The 20,323-nt window shown below is 51.7% G+C and overlaps 1 protein-coding gene across 4 annotated transcripts in view; it reads right to left on the bottom strand.

Annotated features, from left to right (window-relative positions):
• Positions 1–548: 548 nt before the first annotated feature.
• SLC44A2 (solute carrier family 44 member 2 (CTL2 blood group)) overlaps positions 549–20,323 on the bottom strand; it is a 28,180-nt gene continuing 8,405 nt past the window's right edge. The window contains exons 1-22 of one of the 4 annotated variants that reach the window (XM_082651195.1): positions 14,831–15,095; positions 14,311–14,359; positions 11,050–11,123; positions 10,842–10,926; positions 10,180–10,264; positions 9,872–9,982; positions 9,732–9,792; positions 9,521–9,644; positions 9,318–9,401; positions 9,112–9,224; positions 7,392–7,523; positions 7,185–7,284; positions 7,008–7,100; positions 6,747–6,831; positions 5,878–6,140; positions 5,698–5,792; positions 5,042–5,145; positions 4,863–4,936; positions 4,704–4,774; positions 4,451–4,539; positions 2,706–2,790; positions 549–1,829 (exon numbers count right to left, since the gene is read on the bottom strand). In XM_082651195.1, the coding sequence (XP_082507321.1) occupies positions 1,723–1,829; positions 2,706–2,790; positions 4,451–4,539; positions 4,704–4,774; positions 4,863–4,936; positions 5,042–5,145; positions 5,698–5,792; positions 5,878–6,140; positions 6,747–6,831; positions 7,008–7,100; positions 7,185–7,284; positions 7,392–7,523; positions 9,112–9,224; positions 9,318–9,401; positions 9,521–9,644; positions 9,732–9,792; positions 9,872–9,982; positions 10,180–10,264; positions 10,842–10,926; positions 11,050–11,123; positions 14,311–14,359; positions 14,831–14,867 (2,121 nt within the window). In that variant the 5' untranslated portion in view covers positions 14,868–15,095 and the 3' untranslated portion in view covers positions 549–1,722. Of the gene's footprint in view, positions 2,245–2,705; positions 2,791–4,450; positions 4,540–4,703; positions 4,775–4,862; positions 4,937–5,041; positions 5,146–5,697; positions 5,793–5,877; positions 6,141–6,746; positions 6,832–7,007; positions 7,101–7,184; positions 7,285–7,391; positions 7,524–9,111; positions 9,225–9,317; positions 9,402–9,520; positions 9,645–9,731; positions 9,793–9,871; positions 9,983–10,179; positions 10,265–10,841; positions 10,927–11,049; positions 11,124–14,310; positions 14,360–14,830; positions 15,096–20,323 lie in introns of those variants that run through there. The other 3 variants (XM_082651193.1, XM_082651196.1, XM_082651194.1) reach the window with 3 other exon arrangements.

The raw sequence follows: 20,323 nt of genomic DNA on the forward strand, positions 1-20,323 counted from the left end.
GCCTTAATTAGTGAATGGCGACAGTACATAAGCAGATGAGAAGTACTCCAGAAATGGTCGTTATTTAAGAAAAAATTCCGGAGGCAGGAATGTAGGAGGGAGAAAGGCAGTTAACATGGTGGAGCAGTTGGCCCAGAGGTGACAGTAAGCGAGCTGGCACCAAGGGGGCAGTAGCGAGCCTCCAGGTTAGCAGGGTCGGGCAGCTTGGCAGGTCTGAAGCCCTTTAGACGAGACTATGGTGCCCAGGTGCCCCGCCAGGGACAAAGCAGGCCTGGGGGCACATGTCCAGGCTGTGTGATGAGGAGGTAGGCAGGTCACTGCCACCTTCTGCAGTCTGAGGATCGGAGCCTAATAAGGGCTATTTGTTCAGGAGAAACCTGAGCCGCCCGCATGGTGGAATTCAGGCGGAGGCCGGCAGACAGAGGCTTCCTGCCCTCCCTCCTTCTCCCTGGGGAGAGTAGCCCCAGATCAGAGGATCCCAGGGAGGTTGAAGCTGGGGTTCCCCCTACCAGCCTCCCACTCCCCCCACAAACACTCCAGGCTCCGGCTCTGTACAATAGGCACTTTATTAGTGGTTGGAATGCAGTTACAAGTAGGGCTGTACGGACAGAACGGGGGAGGGGGCGGCAGGCACTGGAGACAGAAACCCCAGGCTGGGATTTCTCCAGATCCCGGATTGGGATCCTGGATTGGATTGAGCGGGGGTGGGGTGGGGTGGGGGGCTTGGGATATGGCGAAGGGGGAACCAGCACACCCGTTCCCCCCGAGTTCAACAAATTTGGCAAAAGGATCCTCAAGGGGAGGTGACTGGGCGGGGGGAGGGGTCCCCCCATTTGCCCAGGGCATCTGCCCATCTCCCCACTTCCTCTGAAATCATCCCTTGGGTGGATTCAGTTTCTTTTCTCTCTTACAAAGAGAGCTGTGTCAATAACTGGCAGAGAAGGGCGGCGGGGGGCGGCGGGATTCGGCCCAACCTGCCAGCCAGCCGGTTTCCATTAAGCCGCTATTAGCGACCTCCTCCCCCCTGTTCCACACCAGCTTGATCCCAGCCTCCCTCCCCGGACAGCCTGCCTTCTGTGCCAGGAGACACCCCTACCTGGCACACCCCCACCCCCACCCCAACCCTACCCGAGGAGGGGACATCGGAAAGCATTCCTCAGTGGCCCCATCTCAGCCGTGATGACAGAAAAAAAGCTAACGGAACCTTTAACGCATGTCCAGGTTAAAAAAATAATAATAAATGCCTGCAGCAGTCGGTAACCAGTTGTTCAGCCCCAGAGACGGGTCCTGGCATCCTGGCCGGAGCAAACGCAAGTGAAAAGTGGACTTCTTGTGGCCACCGCTGCTGCAGACACAAACACTGTCCTGTCATAAGAGGGGGACAGGAAGCGGAGGGCAGCCCGCAGAGGGCCCTTGCATGTCAGACGTCAAGAAGCCTCGCTGGGCTTCTCATCCGGGCCAGTGGGGGCTGGAGAGACTCATCGCACAGTTTTTTTGGGGGGTGGGGGGCGGCCGTGAAAACGCGGACTGGCCCTTGGCATGGGGAGGAGATCCCACAAATCCTCCAGGTTCCCGGAAACTGGTGGTAACTGGATGATGGGGAGGGGCAGGAAGGGGGCGGCAGTGATAGGACTTCAGGTCAGCCCGATGGGCTGGGGGTTCTGACCCAGCTGCCAAGCACCCATTGTGAGACTTCCGGGGAGGGGTAGGAGGGCAGGGCCTTTAAGACTCCACCGGCTTCTTGTTGGTCTTGTTCAAAAGCTTCTTGAGGGTGAGAGACATGAAGTAAGGCCTCTCAGCGGTGCCATCGTTCCTCTCCAGGTCCTCCACTGCGGAGAGAGAGGCCCCAGAGCAGGTGGCATGAGGGGAGCCCACGGGCAGGGGCCTTAGGGGACAGGGTGGGCGGACAGGGGCCACAGAGAAGCCTCAGAGGGTTAGGAAGCAAGACATGCTGGGACTGGAGGGGGCGGACTGGAGCAGGCTGGGAACTCGACACACACACACACCCACACACCCACACACATGCTCCCCACTCCCAGGCCAGGAAGCCCCGCGTGCACCCCCGATCTACAGGGAGGAAACAAGGAGGCCTGCGTGGCCTCCAAGCCAGCCTCCCTCTCTACTCCTCGACTTCGCCCCGCTTCCCCTCCTCCTCCGCACTCTCCTTCAACAGGATGTCTCTCAGCTGGGGCGACATGAAGTAGGGTCGCTCCTGAGAGCCGTCATTCCTTTCCAGGTCCTCACCTGGGCTCCCCCCAGGAACCAGCAGGGGGGGAATGGGGGTGGTCAAGAAGGGAGGGAAAGAGGGAGGCAGGGAAGAACAGGGAAGCCAGCAGGCATGGAGGAGAGGAAGAGAAAGAGAAAACAAAACAAAAAAACACAGACAGATGGAGAGACCAGAGTTAGTGGCAGCCACCGATCCCACCCGCCCCGCCGCAACAAAGCCGGAAACTCCGAAGCTGAGGGCCCAGGGGCACAGTGTTCTAGTTGCAGCCTGGACCAGGGGACAACAGGATGGAGAAGCTCTGAGCGCAGGGGGAAGCTGAGAGGGGGCGTGCCAGGGCCCTGCGACGAGGGACAGCCAGGCCCTAGGGGAGGCTGCGGGCACTGGGTTGGCACGTGTACCCCCATCGGAGGGAGACGTTCTGCCCAGAGGGGAGAAGGGAGTCAGGGCCCAGGAAGGGTGGGGATGAGGGGTTACTCACAGAAACAGAGGAATAGTGTGTCCACACACATGCCGTAGACGCTGAAGAAGCCGTGGGCAATCAGGTAGGAGCCAACAATCACCGTCTAGGCGAGGAGAGACAAGCTGTTTCCACCCCAGCTCCTGCTCAGGGCAACCCCCCACTCACCACCACGTCCCTCCCCAGCTGGGGTTATGGCATTTCCCTGCTGATAAGCCCCTCCTCCGGACCTCCCCGGTGGTGCAGTGGTTAAGAATCTGCCTGTCGGTGCAGTAGTTAAGAATCTGCCTGTCGATGCAGTGGACACAGGTTCGATCCCTGGTCCGGGAAGATCCCACATGCCGCGGAGCAGCTGAGCCCACGCACCACAACTACTGAGCCCGCATGCCACAACTACTGAAGCCTGCGCGCCCTAGAGCCCGTGCTCCACAACAAGAGAAGCCACCGCAGTGAGAAGCCCGCGCACCACAACGAAGAGTAGCCCCCACTTGCCGCAACTAGAGAAAGCCTGCGCGCAGCAACAAAGACCCAGTGCAGCCAAAAAAAAAAAAAAAGCCCCTCCTCTTAGGCCTTCCTCTGGCTGCAATTTTATGCATCTTCAGGGCAAGACAGGTTTAATGCTCACAACCCTACTAGACTGTGTCTATCCCATTTATAACTATATCCCCAGTTAGGACTTCCCTGGTAGTCTAGTGGTTAAGACTCTGCACTTCCACTGCAGGGGATGTGGGTTCGATCCCTGGTCGTGGAACTAAGATCCCGCATGGCACGAGATGTGGCCAAAAATATAAATAATTTAAAATTTTTTTGTTAATTTAAAAATAACTATCCCCAGCAATCTGGAAACTCACGGGGCCTTGGTAGGTACCTGATAAGCATTTATTGACTGAAGTGAGCAGCCTTCAGAGAGATTACATAACTTGCCCAGAGTCACTCAGAACTAGCAAATAAAGAACTAAGATACAAATCGAGGTCACATATATACACTAATGTGTATAAAATAGATAACTAATAAGAACCTGCTGTATAAAAAATAAATAAAATAAAATTCAAAAAAAAAAATCGAGGTCACTGGGCTCCAAGGCCTGCACTCAGATACTGTACTGCTCTTAGGGTGATGACCTAATCCCTCCATGGCCCCATCACCTCCCTGCCCTTATCTCCACCTCCTGGCCACTTCACTCCCTCCACACCAGCCACACTGATTTGCTCACTGTTCCTGGCATAGTCCTGCCTCAGGGCTTCCGTACTTGTTCCCTCTGCCTGGATGTTGCCTGCATCTTCTTCAGATCTTAGGTGTGACATCACTTCCACGGGCAAGCCCCCTGGACTCCCACACCTGCCCACATCCTCCACCACAAGCTCTAACAATTGGTTCCCTGTAATTCTGCCCTGTGGCACACACAAGTCTGCAAGCGTGCATCCAATGTGGAGCATCATTGGTTAATGTCGATTTACTCCTAAACTGTAAGGCCTTTTTCTTTTTTTTTGGCTGCACGGCATGTGGGATCTTAGTTCCCCGACCAGGGATCGAACCCGTGCCCCCTGCAGTGGAAAAGCGGAGTCCTAACTGCTGGACCGCCAGGGAAGTCCCAAACTGTAAGGCCTTTACAGGTCATGCCTGGAACGTGGTCGGTACTTAATGTTTGTGTCCTGAATTAACAACTCCCTTCTTCTGAGCCCCATCCACATCTGTCTAGTCAAAGGAAGCTAGGCAAGTCCCAACATCTTCTCCCCAACCCCTGTCTGTCCCCAAAAGTTCATACCAGTATAGGGACCCAGTAATAATTGAGGGGTGGTGCTGTGTCCTGCACGATCCTGATTCGGTGGGTGAAGAAGAAGAAAGCCAGGATCCCTGGAGAGGGGGAGGAAACTGGGATGGTTGAGGGTTCTGGATAAAGGAAATAGCTCCCCTCAAGAAGACCCCAGAGAAGAAGACAGTTATCAGAGAAGACGTGGGGGCTCGACAGCAGCTCACAAGCGGCCCCCAACAGGCTCCCGCAGCTGGACAGCACTCACCCACACTACCCACGATCAGAAGTTTGCCCAACAGGAAGAGGAAGTCGGTAACTTTGTCCAGGACAGCCACCCTGCCGGGGACAGTAGGAAACAGGCATGAGTGCTGGCTCAGGGCCTGGGGGAGGAGGGAGGTGGCCAGAGGACAGTGTTTTCCCAGACCTGATGATGTTTCTCATGAGGAGGAAGAAGGCGTTTCTGGCTGAGGTGCAGAAGTTGGTGCCGTAGATGGCAATCTGGAGGGAGGTGGGAGGGACGGATCAGGCCCAGTGGGTGGGGAATGAGGGCTCCTCCACCCAGCAGGAGCTGGTGGGTTAGTGCCTGGTCCCAGGCTTACTCACCATGATGTAGGCATTCCTGTTGAGGAATCTGATGAATTTCTCCAGGCACCAGAAGCAGCATTTGAGACAGGTCATGAGGAACTTTGCAAACTTGTTCTCCGCAGCTGGTAGATGAGGGAGAGATGCAGAGGTGGGTGAGAGGAGACCCCACTCGGCCTGGTAGGAGCCCCCTATCTCCTTGTTACACACACTTGCCATAGTCCAGGACCCTTAGAGCCCACCTTCTCAAAGAGATGGGGAGAGGAGACTTGATCCAGGACCTCAGGCCCAGCCTCCAAGACAATAAGCGGCGACAACCCACACTGCTATCCTGGCCCCGCCTCCAGGGCAGAAGCCAATCCTTGATGCCTCCTTGGCTCCACCCCGAAGTACAACCAATCCCAGCCCAACCCTCTCGTCAGGAACCAATGGTGGCCCAGTCCTCTTGTTCCCACCCCCTCAGCAGTAAGAACACCCAGTGGGCTCTTTCAGCCACCCCCTCCATCACAGGAACCAATCACTCAAGACCCTCATCCCCACCCTTTCCCCACCATAGGCAGAAACCAATCTCTGTCCTACCACCTTAGCCCCACCCCCCCACAAGAACCAATCCTAAGCTGCCCCTCAGCCCCCCCCCCCCACCTCGGGAGTTACTGCCAACCATCTGTGGGCCATACCTTTCAGGCGCTGATCCAAGTACTCGAGTATCACTCGGATGATCTGCACGATGGCCAGAATGAGGGAGCCGAAGGCCAGAGAGCCTGTGTGATACCTTTGGGCCGAGGGAGTGGTCAGTGGTCCAGCCAGGCCTCTTCCACTCCAACTCACCCCTACCCCCAGCCCACCTTGGGCCCCACCTGAGCGCCCGGCCGAAGGCAGAGAAGAGTGGGAAGGCAGGCAGGTCATCCGGCTTGTTCAGGGCCCAGTAGTAGGAGGCGAAGGCGCCAGCTAGCGTGACCTGGCCCAGCGCCAGCACGAAGTTGGCCAGCCAGAAGAACATGAAAGCATTGAAGATCTGCAGGCCCAGCAGGGCCCGGTGGTAAGTCGACTCACCACCGTAGAAGGCGAACTGGCAGTGGGCTCCAGGGCACAGGCGGGATTCATTGGAGGAGGGGAAGGTCTGTGGGAGGGACGCAGAGCCTGGTCACATCATAGGGGCTAGGGGTTCAGAGTGGGCTCTGGGCATCAGGTCAGACCTGTCAGGTAGACCACGAGATGGGACAGGAGTCATGGGGAACAGAGTTAAGTCAAGGAATTGGGGGGTTAGGATAGGGGCTTTCAAAAGGCCTTCTAGAAACAAGATTAGGGATCATCATCCCAATGGGTGTCAGGCGGGATAAGCTATCTTGGGGATCAATGGAGTGGCCATGTGGACAGATCACAAGTGGCAGAGATCAGTATGAGGACCATGGAAGGCAGGTTAGGGGCTTGTGAAAGGCAAGACGGGGCTCTAAAGGAAGAACTGACCACCACTGGGTTAAGAGAGGGGTGTCGGGGCAGGAAATGAAGTCAAGGGGTGGGGGAAGGTGGGTAGATCAGCACTTAGTGGGTGGGGGGGAGTAGGTGCCAGGCTGGATCTCTTCCTCTCCATGCCACCCACATCTGGCACAGGACATACGGCAGGCACCAAATGTTTGCTGAATGGTCCCCAAGTGGGGATGAGAGGCCTTCAGATCAACTGTGGGCTGCTAGGGAAAGAGCCACCCGGCCACTTCCGGACACCCACCTCAGGGTTGCACGTTTTCCCAGCAACTGAGCAAGCGGTGTCATTGAAGATCTTATAGACAGCTTCGTTGGAAGTGGACAGAAAGCTAGAGGCTCATTAAGGAACCCAACGTCTGGGATTAGGGACCACAGGGGCATGTGGAAAAGAATCCATTCCCACACCAGGTTCAGGCTCTGCCCCCAGGATGTAGGTCACCTCCAGGCAAGTGTGGCACTTAGCCCCCAGCCCCGGGGTCGGAGATCGGGGTCTGACGGTGGATACATAGCGGTGCTAGCCCAGTAGGCGATGCAAAGGCACAGCAGGAAGAAGGTGACCAGCGGGTACAGCAAGGAGCACATCACGTATCCCACAGCCCTGGGAGGAGTAGAAACACAGACATCAAGGCCCGAACAGCCCTGGGACCACCCCAGCCTGACCCCCTGGCACCCCGGCACCCACCTGCTGGCTTCTTTAATGAGTGCAATGGCGATGAGAATTCTCTTCCGTAGAAAGATGAGCAGTAAGATGATAATAACCTCGAGGATGCTCAGAATGATCACTGCGCGGTGGGGGGGGGGGGGGGCGGGCAGAGAGTGATCAAGTCTGCCACCTGCCTGGGCTCCCCACTCCCACCCAGGCCTCACTGAATGGGGAGCTGGGACTCACTGAAGGCCATCCAGGTCTGCCGCAAGTGCAGGTACACGCGGAGGTCCGTCTGGAAGCCAAGGTCCACCAGGGAGATGTCAGAGCCGGCCTCGCCACGCAGTCGAGCGTACTCCATGTAGCAATGAAATATTCCTGCATGGGGAACCACCGTGCTACGACTGACCTCAGCCCTCCGAGGGCTCCCGCAACATTACAAAGCATGTACAACCACACCCATTTAACAGAAACAAAAACCAAGGCTGAGAGGGGCTGCCATCGCTTGCTGCTGCCTCAGGGCCTTTACCTGCTGTTCCTGCTGCCTGGTTCAGTCTCCCCCCAACTGGATCTTCACATCCTCTAGTCCCTGCTCAAATGTCACCTTCTCATGAGACCTTCTGGGATCTCTTCCCCCATTTAGAATCATACCCTCTTACATTCCAATTTCTTATCCCCCTTCACAGCTTTGACATCCCAGAGGTTTTCTGGTTTGTTTCTTGCCCATCTTGCCCATACCCTCTGGAATATAAGCTCCACAAAAGTAAGGATTTGTCCTGTTTTATTCACTGCTGTAAGTCCAGGACCTAGAAGACTGCCCAGAACATAGCAGCCATTCGGTACATGATGGATGAATGAATGAGTAAATAGAAGTCAGGATGCTGTGTGGCCTGAGGCTTTCCTGACCCCTCTGCCATCCTGGAACAATGATTCATGGGTGGGGAGGGAGGACACGGGTGCTAACGTCCAGTGGGGTAGCATTAGGGATTTTCACCATTCCACTTAGCTCTGATAGAAGAAAGTTATAAAGTACAGATAAAGTACAAAAAGCTAGTCACCAAAATGGCCAGCACCCAGCTAGAAACGACTATTAACGAATATTTTGGGACTTCCCTGGCAGTCCACTGGTTAGGACTCCACACTTCCACTGCAGGAGGCATGGGTTCAATCCCTGGTCGGGGAACTAAGATCCCACGTGCTGCGCAGCATGGCCAAAAAAAAAAAATTTTTTTTTAAATGAATATTTTAACATCTGTGTCTCCAGTGTAGGTTGCACATCCAGCATCTTTCCTCTTGGAAAGTTTAAATGAATAAACAGAACATGAAGCATTGGCTTCTGAGCACTGCCTCTGAGTTCCACAGGCCTCAGGCCCTCCCGCATCTCATCCGCAGACTGTCTTCTTCTCATTAAGTCTCCTAACTAGTAAATACTAATTATCCCCAATTTATAGAGAAGGAAATTGAGGCATGGGGAGGTGGAGTCACTTGCCCAAGGTCACAGAGCAAGGAAGTGGCAGAGCCAGCATTTGAACCCTGGGCTTTCTGGTGCCAGAGCATGTGGCCCTAGCCACTGTGCAAAATGGTATACTTCAGAATGCATTTGCTGTCGATGAAATACAGATCCAATCCTGCTTGGGAAGATTATGATGTAATGGTTGTTTCCAAGTACCTGCTCTCATAAACAATGTTGAGATGAATATCTTCACAAATATTCCAAATAAAAGATGGAGGATGTCGGATGGCTCAGGAGAAGTTTTGTTTTGTTTTTTTTCGGCTGTGCCACACGGCTTGGAGGATCTTAGTTCTCCAACCAGGGATCAAACCCAGGCCCCATCAGTGGAAGCGCCAAGTCCTAACCACCGGACCGCCAGGGACAGAAAATCCTTGATAGGCCCATGACAGCTCAAAGGGCATAGGCATTTTGCCGACTGTGGGGAGGGGAGGACACAGGGAGGGAGAGACATACCGTAGCCTAGGACCAAAATCACCATGACAATCATCACCCAGACCATAATGCCAGCCAAGAAGCGGAGCAGGACGATGAACAGGAGGCTCAATACCATGGCGATGACCAGGCCTCTGGGGGATAAAATGGGTGCATGAGCGGACCCCACCCCTTCACCAGTCTCAGACAGGGCAGCCCAATGAGGGCTACCTTCCCTCTTAACTTACATGATAATCCAGTACCAGGAGACTGTATAATCTTCAAATATCCTCATGGCCAGCTGCCGGGCCTCCAGGACTCCATTGGCCTTCCTGGGGGAAGGCAGACAAGGCTTTAGGTCGGACCCCGCTCCCTGATTGGGCCAGCCCCAGGGGATACCCTGTCCCACCCAGGAAAATGTGATGTCAGCATGGTGGGTCACAGTCCTCACTTGGCGCCTTCCACCAGCTCCGTGATGTTTTTCCGAAAGCCGTGCCCATCCTCATAGGTTGTCTCGTTGCCCACCATGAGGACCCCCTTGTGGCTGTGGATGTCTGGGAAGCACCGCTGGGCCACTGCACAGAGCAGGGGATAGGACCAGTCAGGCTGAGTCCCTGAAACCTCCCCATGCCCCTCCCAAGCTCATGGGAACCCAGACTCACGGGGTTTGCTCGGGGTGAGGACGGCGGGGCAGTCGCCATCTCGGAGGACCTCAGCCACACCCTGCCAAGAGACAGGGAGGGGGTCAATCCTGCGGGCCAGCACTCTCGACCTGCCCCTGCCTGGGCAGTGACCTGCTTACCTTGTTGTTCTGGAAGCCGGGCACACAGAACTGCTTGTAGTACTCAAAGTCCTGGGATCTGTGAGCGTTCAGGTAGGTGAGGTAACGGTCAGGACATTTCTCCACGCAGATCTTGGGGGGGCAGGAGGCAGGGTTTGAGTGGGGTCTGGACAGACACCTGATCGCCTCTCAAGACAGAGGTCCCACCCCCTTCCCCCTATTCACCAGGGAGAGAGAAAGGGCTGGGAGAGAAGCTGCCGCTACAGAGGGAAAAAGGACCTGATGGTGGAAGTGGGGGACAGGAAAGAGGTGGGGAGGGGACAAGTTACCTGGGGGGTGGGACACTGGAATTCCAGCAGGACCAGGGGGCTGGCACACTTCACAATGTTGAAATAAAACAGGAAGGGTTTGTTCCTGGGGTTGGGGAAGGGAGATGGAAACTGTCAAGACTTCTCAATCAGCCTATATAGACTATCTTAACGAAAACAACAGTAATAACCACAGCAGCAGCAACTCCATGCCAGGTGCTCTTCTAAGCACTGGACATGTGCTGGCTCATCTAACCATCACAACAGCCCCATGAGAGTGGGACTGTCATGATCCCCATTTCAGAGATAAGGAAAATGAGACCCAGAGAGGTTGAGACACTTGCCGTAGGTCACACAGCCAGGGAATGGCACAGCGTGGATTGAACTTGCTCTTTTACCTCACCTATTCATCACCTGCGGACATCAGATCTGGGACTGTCTCCTCTCTGTCTCTCCCCTAAAATGTGGGCCACCAGAGGACAAGACTTTGAATGTCTCATTTAGTGCTATGTCCCCAAGGCCTAGAACAGAGGCTGGGGATGGCGGGAGTTTTATAAATACTTGTTGACTGGACTAGTGGATGGATGGAGGCGAGGAAAGCCTAGAACCTTCTCCCCAGTGCTCATGAAGCTCTCCCGCACACTCCTCCCCAGACCCAGCAGGCCCCAAGGAGCCAGACTCACTCATTTTTCGTGCCCTTCTGCCCGCAGAACTCGCCTCGGCTATCAGTGGGGTAGATCACTTTTCGAGGGTCCCCGTGAGTCCAAGCTGTGGAGGGATCCAGAGATGCCGAGGGGCTGCCACTCCTTAGCACCAGCTCCACTTCTGCCCCAGAGGCGGTGGCTTGCCCTTCCACCCTGGAACCCCAATCCCATCCCCTCCTTTGCTCACCTATGATGCCTACAGCCACATAGCCCACAATGGCCAGGAGGAGGAACACACAGCAAATGACGTCTGTGCAGCCTCTGGGGAGCAAGAGACGGTGTCAGGGTGGGAGTACTGGTGCCCTGGATATCATGGACCCATCCTGCCTTGTACACATATATAGGTATGTGTTATTTGGACACATGTTCCTGAGTGGTACCCATGCTGTGCTGAAGGGCACGTGCATTTTAAATATTAATACCTTTCATTGCAGCACTATTTACAAAAGCCAAGATATGGAAGCAACCTAAGTGCCATCCCTAGATCAATGGATAAAGATGGGGTGTACATGTATACAAGAGAATATTACTCAGCCCCCCACAAAGGGTGAAATCTTGCCATTCGCGGCAGCAGGGAATAGATCTGGAGGATATTCTGCTACGTGAAATAAGTCAGACAGAGAAACAAATAACGTATGCTTTCACTTATATGTGGAATCTAAAAAAATGAAACAAATGAATCAGCAAACAGAAAGAGACTCATAGATGCAGAGAACAAACTGGCAGTTGTCAGACTAGGGGTGGGTGGGGGATGGACGAAACAGGTAGAGGGGATTAAGAGGTACAAACTTCCAACTACAAAATAAGTAAGTCATAGGGATGTAATATACACACAGGGAATACAGTGAGTAATACTGTAACAACTTTGGGGACTTCCCTTGTGGTGCAGTAGATAAGACTCCATGCTCCCAATACAGGGGCCCCGGGTTCGATCCCTGGTCAGGAAACTAGATCTCACATGCATGCCACAACTAAGAGTTTGCATGCCACAACTAAGGAGCCCTGGAGCCACAACTAAGGAGCCCACATGCTGCAACTAAGGAGCCGACAAGCTGCAACTAAGGAGCCCACCTGCCATAACTAAGACCTAGCACAACCAAATAAATAAATAAATATTTTTAAAAAATATATTGTAACAACTTTGTATGATGATGGGTGGTAACTGGTCTGATTGCAGTGATCATTACATGATGTATAAAAATATCAAATTACTATGTTGCACACCTGAAACTAATATAACATTGTATATTAATTATAACTCAATAAAAAAAACTAAAAAATAAATTTTAATACCTCATGCTACACTGTCCTCAAAGCAGGTTGCAGCAATGTTCAGCTCTCTTTTGATTAAGTGCCCATTTCCCTACATCCTTACCAGCATAGCATATTAATGTTTTTTAAAAGTGAAGCTATTTTGTGGTGATCAGTTTGTAATGTATAGAAATACTGAATCACTATGCTGTGCACCAGGAACTAACATAGTGATGTAGGTCAATTATACTTCAAAAACAAACTAACTGGGAAGAGATATGGGAATATATGTATAACTGATTCACTTTGTTATAAAGCAGAAACTAACACACCATTGTAAAGCAATTATACTCCAATAAAGATGTAAAAAAAAAATAATAACTAACTCATAGAAAAAGATAACAGATTTGTGGCTACCAGAGGTGGCAGTTGGGGAGTGGAAGGGGGCATTGGATGAAGGTATTCAAAAGGTACAAACTTCCAATTATAAGGTAAATAAGTGATGTAATGTACACACGGTAAATATAATGTTGTATGATATATGTGAAAGTTGTTAAGAGAGGAAATTTTAAGAGTTCTCATCACAAGGAAAAGTTATTTTTTTCTTCTTCTTTTCTTTCATATCTATATGAGATCATGGATGTTCACTAAACTTTTTGTGGTAATCATTTCATGATATATGTAAATCAAATCATTAGGCTGGGGCTTCCCTGGTGGCGCAGTGGTTGAGAATCTGCCTGCCAATGCAGGGACACAGGTTCAAGCCCCGGTCTGGGAAGATCCCACATGCTGCGGAGCAAGTAAGCCCGTGTGCCACGACTACTGAGCCTGCGTTCTAGAGCCCGCGAGCCACAACTACTGAGCCCACATGCCACAACTACTGAAGCCTGCGCACCTAGAGCCCGTGCTCCACAAGAGAAGCCCTTGCAATGAGAAGCCCGCCTGCCACAACGAAGAGTAGCCCTCGCTCGAGGGAACTAGAGAAAGTCCACACACAGCAACACAGACCCAACGCAGCCAAAAATTTTAAAAAATTTTTTTAAATTAAAAAATCATTATGCTGTACACCTGAAACTTATTCAGTACTGTATATCAATTATATCTCAATAAAACTGGAAGTAAAAACGAAAACAAAAACCCGTGAGTTTCACCAACCATGTTAGCACTTACTAAAAAGAAAAAATTAAACTATTATCATAAGATTAAATACGAACATGATAAAATTTAAACCACACAGGAATGTACATAACCAAGAACTGTCTCCCACATAACGCTCCTCTCCAGGAGTAACCTGTTTTAATGATTTCTAGTGAGTTCTTTATTCACTGGTACAAATGTTTTCCAAAAAAACTTTTTTGGTTAACTCAAGTATGATTATGATACACCCACTATTTGTGTCTTGTTTTTTTCACTAATATATTGAGAGGGATCCAAGTGACTATTTATAAAGGCTCTTGTACATTTTAACAGCTGTGTAATAAAATAACCTAAGGATGCACTGTAATGTATCTAACTAGTTCCAAGAGATGCAACTCAGATTGTTGGTTTTTGCCATTTTCAAAAAGGCAGCATTATCATACAATTTTGCCCATCTATGCACGGTGTACTGGGAGAATTTTTTTCATAGAATTTTAATCTCTGGAACAAACAGCTGTACATCAAAAAAAAAGAAAAAGTCATATTTCCAAATTCCCTTCAAAAAACACTGTATCAATTAGTTTCAGAGCAGAATATGTGTCAATCTTTTCAAAATTGAGGTAACATTGATTTATAACATTATGTAAGTTTCATGTGTACAACATATTTCTACTTCTGTATACCCTAGTGTGTCAATCTTTTTAGCCTCTGCCAATCTGTGATGGGGAAATTCTGTTTGGTTACTGTTTTAAATTACATTCCTTTACTTTCCAGTGAGTTTGAGCATTTCTCCATAACTCCACTGTTTACAGTATTTCTTGTTCTATCAATGATCTGTTCCAGTCTTTTGCCTGAATTTTAAAAATTCATTTGTAAAGACTTTGTATATTAAGGAAATTCCTTTATCGTTCTTTTATCATTCTTTTAAGTTCTTTTATCGTTAAGTTGCAAATATTTATCACCAGGTTGTTGGAGTACAAATGCGGAGGTGTGTAAAGAAACAGGGGTGGAGGCAGTGTTAGTAGAGACCCCTCCCCTCTCAGGAACCCAGACGGCTTACCTGTTGTAAATGGGTCCTTTGAAGGTGGGGTCATACTTCTGTGGTGTTCCTGAAATTCAGCAAGATTGAGCTGAGTGATCCAAGATGAGGGTGGCAGACCACCCTTCCCCAGATGTTCCTAGGGGTGTCTTGGCCACGGAGAAGTAAGATTCAGAGATCCTGAGGATTTTCTGTGAACAGCCCGATTTATCACCTGACGACCTCTCACTGGGAGGGGGCTGGAAAAAAGGCTACCAGCGAGCCCGGTGGAGAGGGGAGAGTCCAAGGTGGGATCTGGAGATGGTTCTCACAGGAGTCCTGGGGAGGCTGCGAGGACAGACCCTTCGGATGAGGGAGTTTGGAGGGACCTCTGGGTGGGCGTTGGGGTGAAGGGTGCTGCCAGGTGACGATGGGGGGTTGGGGGGGTACAGGTCGAGATCTGCAATTCCGCTCCCCCGTCGTCCCCCCATCCCGGGTCCTCCCGCTGCCCCCTCCCCCTCCAAGTTGCCAGGCCCGGGCGCGGGAGCGGGGCACTGCCTACCGTGCTTTCCGTAGTAATGCTGCCGCTCGCCCCCCATCCCTGCGGGCGCCCTGCCCCGACGGCCCACTGACGGCTCGCGCTCCCTCTCTGCCCTCGGGTCCAGACGCGCAGGAGTCCCGAGGGAGGGACTGAGGGCAGACGCGCAGGAGTCCCGAGGGAGGGACCGAGGGACCGACGGACGGCGGCCCCTCCCAGCAGAGCCAGGCGGGGCGGCCCAAACCGGTCAGACCGGCCTTAGCAGAGCTGCTGCCTCAGACGGACTGGACCACGGAACGGAGGGAGGGAGAGAGGGAGGGAGGAGAGAGGGAGGGAGGAGAGGACCGGGCGGGGCGGCAGCTGCTCCCGTCACTCACCCGCAGCCCGATTTAGCCCTCTCCGCACCCCCCCACCGCCGCCCAGCCCCCACTCGGGGAACTCTGTGGCTTCATTCTGTGGCTTCACCCTGCGGCCTGGGCTAGCCCCCTGCCCCCAACCAGGCGACACCGCCCTAGAACATCTCTCAACCCTGGAAAGCGCCTAATTACTGTCCCATTCTCCAGGTATGGAAACTGAGGCATAGGGAGGTAAGTGTCTAGCCAGGCACAGCAAAACGGGCAGCTGGCTTAACCCGAACAACCAATGACAGAGTATTTGGGCTGAAAACTCTCCAACCTGTAGATGCATTTTTTTAAAAAGTAAATGCCAACAGTTAAATATTGGGACAGTCCATATAAAAAGCCACATCCCTGTCTCTGGAAAACTGCCAAATTAGGACTGACAGCCCCCAGGCCAGGGCCTTACCTTCTCTGAGCCTCAGCTTCCTCAACTGTGAAATGGGTCTAAAGCATAAAACCAAAACTAGACCAAGACCAGGCATGGGATACCAAGAAGTATACACTTGGCATGGATGCAGTATATTGTCAGTGTAGGAATACTCAGCCGATATGGATGTATACAGTAGGTATGGGGGTACTGCCAGCATGGGGTATATGGCCCACATGGAGGTATACAATTCGGGGTGTTTAATCAGTGTGGGGTGTACAGTAGGGGCAGCGGTATACAGCTGGTGGGAGGTATACAGTCAGCGGGGAGTTATACAGCTGGTGTGAGGGTACACAGTCAGCATAGCATTCCCAGTCAGCTGGCTACACCCCCTACACCAACCATCCACCCCTGCGCCAGCTGTATACTCTCTTGATCGTGTGCCTGTTCAAACTGCATCTCCCAACAGCCCTTGGGGCCAGTTGTATACTTCACAGTACAACCAGCTCTACAGGTGACATGGCATGATACAGTCGGCGTCAGGGTGTAGTCAGCAGGAAGAGATATCCAGTGTGAAGCATACAGCCAGCGTGGGGTTATAAGAGAACAGTTGGTGCTCAATAATCGTACCTGCTGCCTCAGAGTCAGGCACCCCCTGATGGGACTCTGGTCACCAGCTCAGCTTGTGCCTAGAGAAATGTCACACCACCCCCGCAGTGGCTTCTAGCTGTGGAGGCCCCACCTACCCCCTGGCCCACAGGCTTCAGCAAACAGGCGAGGCCCAAGGCTCCAGGCCATGCCCTTGGGTGACCAGGCCTCCCAAAGTAGCCCTGTAGTTGCCACAGTCCCTGCCAGCCCAAAGGCTGGCTGGTCCCACCCCGCCCAGTGCAAGCAGTGCCCAGGCCACAGCCTCTCTCTTCCCAGATACGCTAGGTCCCCTGGGGACACTCTTGCAAACTCCGGCCTTCAGCCACCAGCTCCGCCCTGATGATGCTCAAATATGGGTCCCTGGGGAGGGCCTCGCTCCTGAGCAGCACGACCCTGTGACACCTGCCCCCCAGCACCCTACATGGGGGTCTCATGGGCACCTCCCACTCAGCATGACCACATCGAGCCCCCATTGTCCCCCAAGCTGCTCTGTCCTCCTGAGTGCTCAGGCTGGAAACCTGGGACACGTCTCTCTTTGCTTCACATCAGCTTTGCCTTCAGAATCTATTCAGGATCCAACCACCCTCACCCCCTGTTTGACTCTCACCCTTGTCACACGGCTGTCGTCTCCTGCCTGGACAGCGCAGGTGCCTCCACCCTGGTCTCTCAGCTCCCACACCTGTCCCCCACTGTCCACTCCCCCACAGGGGCCAGAGGAGCCTGTGGACACCCGAGTCAGGGCACTCCCTCCTCTGCCCTGAACCCTCTATGGCTCCCATAAGCCCAACTCCTCACCATTCCCACAAGGCCCTGCCTGCTCTGCCCTATCCCCTCCTCCCTGCCTTCACGCCTCCCACTCTCCCCTTTCCTTGCTCTGTTCCAGCCTCACTGGCACCCTGGTTATACTGTAGGTTATACTGGTTACACTGTATACTGTTTTTTAAACTTTTTCACATTTATTAAAGGTTTTGACCATGAGGGCTTCATAAAATGTCAAGAAATTCTATTTGCCATCTAACCGTCTACTTCTAAATAGGGGACAAACACTAGTATAGCGACTGTTTTAACGTGGAAAATTTTTTAAATTTTTTGAGAAAAGAATGATGCATATATATATTTTTTTCCTTTTTGAATTTCAACCCCCAAAATATTCCAGCAAAAAAATCGGGGGAGGTTGGGCTGGGTCTCCTTCAATGGGCATCTGTTGCCCAGGAGGATGGTGGACTTGCCCTCACCCAGGCCACCACCGGCCCATGTCCCCCCTGATTAGACTATAAACTCACCAGACACAGTCTCACCTCAGGACATTTGCTCTGGCTGTTCCCTCTCCCCAGAAAGCTCTTCCCTGAGACAGCCATTTGGCTCCACCTCCTTCAAGCTCAAACATCACCTCCTCAGAGAGGCTTTCTCTGACCACCCTGTCTAAAACAGCACCCTTGAGGGGAAGAGGTTAAGAATCCTCCTGCCAATGAAGGGGACACGGGCTCGAGCCCTGGTCTGGGAAGATCCCACATGCTGTGGAGCAACTAAGCCCGTGCGCTACAACTACTGAGCCTGTGCTCTAGAGCCCACGTGCCACATCTACTGAGCCCACGAGCTACAAGTACTGAGCCCGCGAGCCTGGAGCCCGTGCTCGGCAGCGAGAGAAGCCACCACAATAAGAAGCCCGCGCACCACAACAAAGAGTAGCCCCTGCTCGCCGCAACTAGAGAAAGCCTGCGCACAGCAGTGAAGACCCAGTGCAGGCAAAAATAAAAATAAATAAAATAAATAATTTTAAAAAATAAAATAAAACAGCACCCTTTCCCCCTTCTCTCCTGTTACCCTATTTTATTTTGTTTCTGACTCATTTACACATTGACTATTGTCTGCCCCCATGTCTGTTTGCTGCACAAGGGCAGGGATTTATGTCTGTTTTGTTCATAACTTTGTCCCCAGCACCCAGCATAGCATCTGGCACAAGACAGGCACTCAGTCAGAGTTTGTTAAATGAATAACCACGATATATAATCCATGTATAATACAGCTAAAACTGAAAATAAAAATGCAGCTTTGAGTTTTCCGGGTGCACGTATTTAAAAAATTAATTTTCGAATTTTATACATATAAGAATTGAATACATGATAAAAGTGGAATTTCCAGTTGGCAGGGAAAGTATAAATCAGTCAGTAGCCTTGACTGCTCATTTGGAAGAAGATAAAGTTAACTCCACTCCCACCACATAGCAAAACAAATTCCACATGGATTAATCATGCAAAAATATAAAACTCAAAACTATGACAAGTAGGATGGGAAAACACAAGAGCATATTTCTACCATCTGATAGCAGGTGAGACAGGTAAGGTGGGTGGGGGAAGAGAGAAAGGAGTGCCGGAAGTTTCTTATGTCAGCCAAACTGGCAGTGGGAACTATCAGATAAGAACAGCTGGGGCTGGGACTTCCCTGGCAGTCCAGCGGTTAAGAACCAAGGAATATCTTTCAGACACTGGCGCAGAGCTCTTTACAATACGGGTGATCCTATCAACAACCCATTTTAGGGAATTGCCTGGCGGTCCAGTGGTTAGGACTCAGCGCTTTCACTGCCGAGGGCCCAGGTTCAATCCCTGGTCGGGGATCTAAGATCCCACAAGCCGCACGGTGCAGCCAAAACACATCAATTTTACAGCGGAGGAAACCGAGGCTCACGGAGAGGAAGTGGCTCCCCCAGTCACCAAGCAACAAGTGGTCAGTCCCTACTCCAGTTTTGATGAATTAGTGGAAGCCACTGAGGGTGTCTGAACAGGAGCATGATGAGGCCGTGCTGGGGAGGGGAAGACACATGGGGAAGTCTCAGACAGCTCTCAGGGAAACTGGTGGCCGTGGATGGGACAGAGGGGCTATGGCCTTCCTGTGTGAACTTGAGTTATCCCTCTTTGAGATGGAACTAAAGAAGCAGAGAGGCACCTGGTGTAGCCTTGGCTCAGGGCATTGCCTTGTGGGTGGCTCAGGAAATACAAGAGGGAACAAGGTACTGTCATCTGATGGGTTCCATTAACTCTCATTTTAACATTAGCCAAGTGGGGACGGAGGGAGGGGCAAGGCAAATACTAATGGTTTGATAATTGAGCCTGAGGATGGAAACTTGCTGAATCTTTGCAAAAATGCTGCAAAATAATAACAGTGGAATGCCCCAGTGCCTCCATATTTCTGACCCCTTTACTGCGTACCAGGCACTTTTCTAAAACGTTACATGGTTTACCTCAGCTCACCCTTATAGCAACTTTGTGAGGTTGATCCCATCATTACCCCCATTTGACAGATGCAGAAACTGAGGCCCAGAGAGAAACACATGCTGGTGGCCACAAAGATGGTGAGCAACAGAGCTGGGCCACCCAGCTCCTGAGTTAGTGTTTTCTATGGCTGCTGTAAGTAATTAACACCAACTTGGTGGTTCAAAACACAAATTTATTATCTTATGGTTCTAGAGATCAGATGTCCAAAGTGAATCTCACTAGGCTAAAATCAGGGTGCTGGCCGGCTGCGTTTCCTTGCCTATTCCAGCTTCTAGAAGCCTCCCTCATTCCTCGGCTCGTGGCCTCCTCCTCCATCCTCAAAGCCAGCATTCTCATTAAGCCCACATCCGCTTCCATTGCTACATCTTCTCCTCTGACTCCCCTGCCTCCCTCTTTTCTTCTTTGTGGCCACACCGCGTGGCATGCAGGATCTTAGTTCCCTGACCAAGGATCGAACACACGCCCCCTGCAGTGGAAGCACAGAGACTTAACCACTGGACAGCCAGGGAAGTTCCCCTCTTTTCTTTATAAGGACGCTTGTCCTTGGGGCCACCTGGATAATCCAGAATAATCTCCCCATCTCATGATCCTAAATTTAGTCCCATCTGCAAAGTGCCTTATGCGTGTATGGTAACATATTCATAGGTTCCAGGAACTAGGACGTGGACGTCTTTTGGGGGGACCATTATCCTGCCTACCACAGTGTCTTTTTTTTTTAAGATTTTTTTTTCTTTTGACGTGGACCATTTTTAAAGTCTTTATTGAACTTGTTACAATATTGCTTCTGTTTTATGTTTTGGTTTTCTGGCTGCAAAGCATGTGGGATCTTAGC

The sequence above is a fragment of the Grampus griseus genome (genome assembly GCF_964374135.1).
Source record: "Grampus griseus genome assembly, chromosome: 3".
Classification (NCBI taxonomy): domain Eukaryota; kingdom Metazoa; phylum Chordata; class Mammalia; order Artiodactyla; family Delphinidae; genus Grampus; species Grampus griseus.